The 2,063-nt window shown below is 34.9% G+C and overlaps 1 protein-coding gene across 1 annotated transcript; it reads left to right on the top strand.

Annotated features, from left to right (window-relative positions):
- The first annotated feature begins 401 nt into the window (after positions 1 to 401).
- On the top strand, positions 402 to 1,328 carry LOC110288976 (olfactory receptor 5K3-like). Its single transcript, XM_021155195.1, has one exon. It carries the CDS (start codon positions 402 to 404, stop codon positions 1,326 to 1,328), a length of 927 nt encoding a protein of 308 aa, XP_021010854.1.
- The last annotated feature ends 735 nt before the right edge of the window (positions 1,329 to 2,063 follow it).

The raw sequence follows: 2,063 nt of genomic DNA, 5'->3' as shown, positions 1-2,063 counted from the left end.
AAATGTCATCTTCATATTGCATGATAATTGAAGTGTATATTAAGAAACCAAAAATAAATTAACACTCAGAATTATTTCAGGCCAATAAAATAAATTTGGGTACATTAAAGCTATATGATATCTTTATATGCATGTAAAACAATATTCCCTTTACACTTTAAGTACACCCCAAGATTATTTAAAAGATCCTGGAAATTTCAACGATGTTGACTCTATAGGGATAAAAAGAATCCCAAAGTACAGAAAACATTACAGAGGCAGTGGGTGGTGTTTACAGAATAAATTATTCTACTACACAAAAATTATCATTATCATTTTTATTATTATTTATTAAATGAGTAAATGGTCTGATCACAGTTTCCATCTGATATCCTGATCCCTTGTGAACAGAGTAGCTGAAGATGACTGAAGACAACTACTCCTTGGCAACAGAGTTCATCCTCATAGGATTCTCAGATCACCCAGACTTGAAGACACTTCTGTTCCTGCTGTTCTCTGCCATCTATCTGGTCACCATGGTGGGGAATCTTGGGCTGGTGGCTGTGATCTACATGGAGCCTCGTCTCCACACACCCATGTACATCTTTCTGGGCAACCTGGCTCTGATGGTCTCCTGCTGCTCCTGTGCCATCACTCCCAAGATGCTAGAGAACTTCTTTTCTGTGGACAGAAGGATTTCTCTCTGTGAATGTATGGTACAGTTCTATTTTCTCTGTCTTGCTGAAACTGCAGACTGCTTTCTTCTGGCAGCGATGGCCTATGACCGCTATGTGGCCATATGCAACCCTCTGCAGTACCACAGCATGATGTCCAAGAAGTTCTGCCTTCAAATGACCACAGGAGCCTACATAGCAGGAAACATACATTCCATGATTCAAATAGGGTTCTTGTTCAGGTTAACTTTCTGCAGGTCTCATATAATCAAGCACTTCTTTTGTGATGTCCTTCCCCTATACAGACTCTCGTGTGTTGACCCTTATATCAATGAACTGTTGATAATCATCTTTGCTGGTTCAGTTCAAAACTTTTTCATTATTATAGTCCTGATTTCTTATTTCTGCATCCTTTTTACTATATTCACAATGAAGTCCAGAGAGGGAAGAAACAAAGCTTTATCTACTTGTGCATCCCACTTTCTGTCTGTGTCAATATTCTATGGGTCTCTTCTCTACACATATATTCGACCAGGTTCTATCAATGGAGGAGATGAAGCCATGCCTGTTGCTATTTTTTATACTCTGGTAATTCCTTTATTAAACCCCTTTATTTATAGTCTGAGAAATAAGGAAGTAATTAATGTGATTAAAAGAACCATAAACAAAGGATGATTTTATAATGTTGTAAAACAAGGATCTTCTCCCTTGGACAATTTATTTCCACTAGATATTATAATTCTCTAAAACTACCTGTACGAAGAAAGTTGAAAATGATAAAAGAAAAAAACTGTTAACTATTAAGCTACTTCAATCAAATTATTTTGAATAGAAATATGGTTGTATGACATACTTCTTACATTTGAGGAACTGGAACCAATTTGAACTGCTAAGACTATTCGTGAACATGACAGTTTTTGACATATCCAAAAAAATTGAAGGAGAAAATTTAGTGTATATATAAAATAATATTCACCTCAATAGTGTCAAATTTCTCGTTTCCAACATGTAACCAGCACCAATCTCAGGAAGATTTCAATTTCCCAAATATAATTCCTTTATTTCAATCATACCATTGTTGGGCAACAAACATACCCTTTGAAAGTAATATTTGTTTCATGATACCTTAGCTCTTTAAGATACTATAAATATGAACATTCATTCACACTCAGTATATGTTCTCATATTAGGAAGATTTCACATTTGGCACATATGATCTCATCCTATGAAGGTGACTATTTGTATTCTAAGGGCTTGTTAACATGCAGTTTAAAATGAAGCTCTTTCTGGTGAAATTCCTAAAGACATTATATTTCAGGTAATTATTTAGTCAGCAATACATCATTCCATCTACTAAATATATTCATTAACAAAGCTTTTCTGTTATGCATACTCATTCTTTAGTTTGTG

Source organism: Mus caroli, unplaced genomic scaffold (assembly GCF_900094665.2).
Source record: "Mus caroli unplaced genomic scaffold, CAROLI_EIJ_v1.1 scaffold_13708_1, whole genome shotgun sequence".
Lineage (NCBI taxonomy): Eukaryota > Metazoa > Chordata > Mammalia > Rodentia > Muridae > Mus > Mus caroli.
Note: the sequence above shows the minus strand (reverse complement) of the source record. Positions and strands in the feature narration are given on the sequence as shown.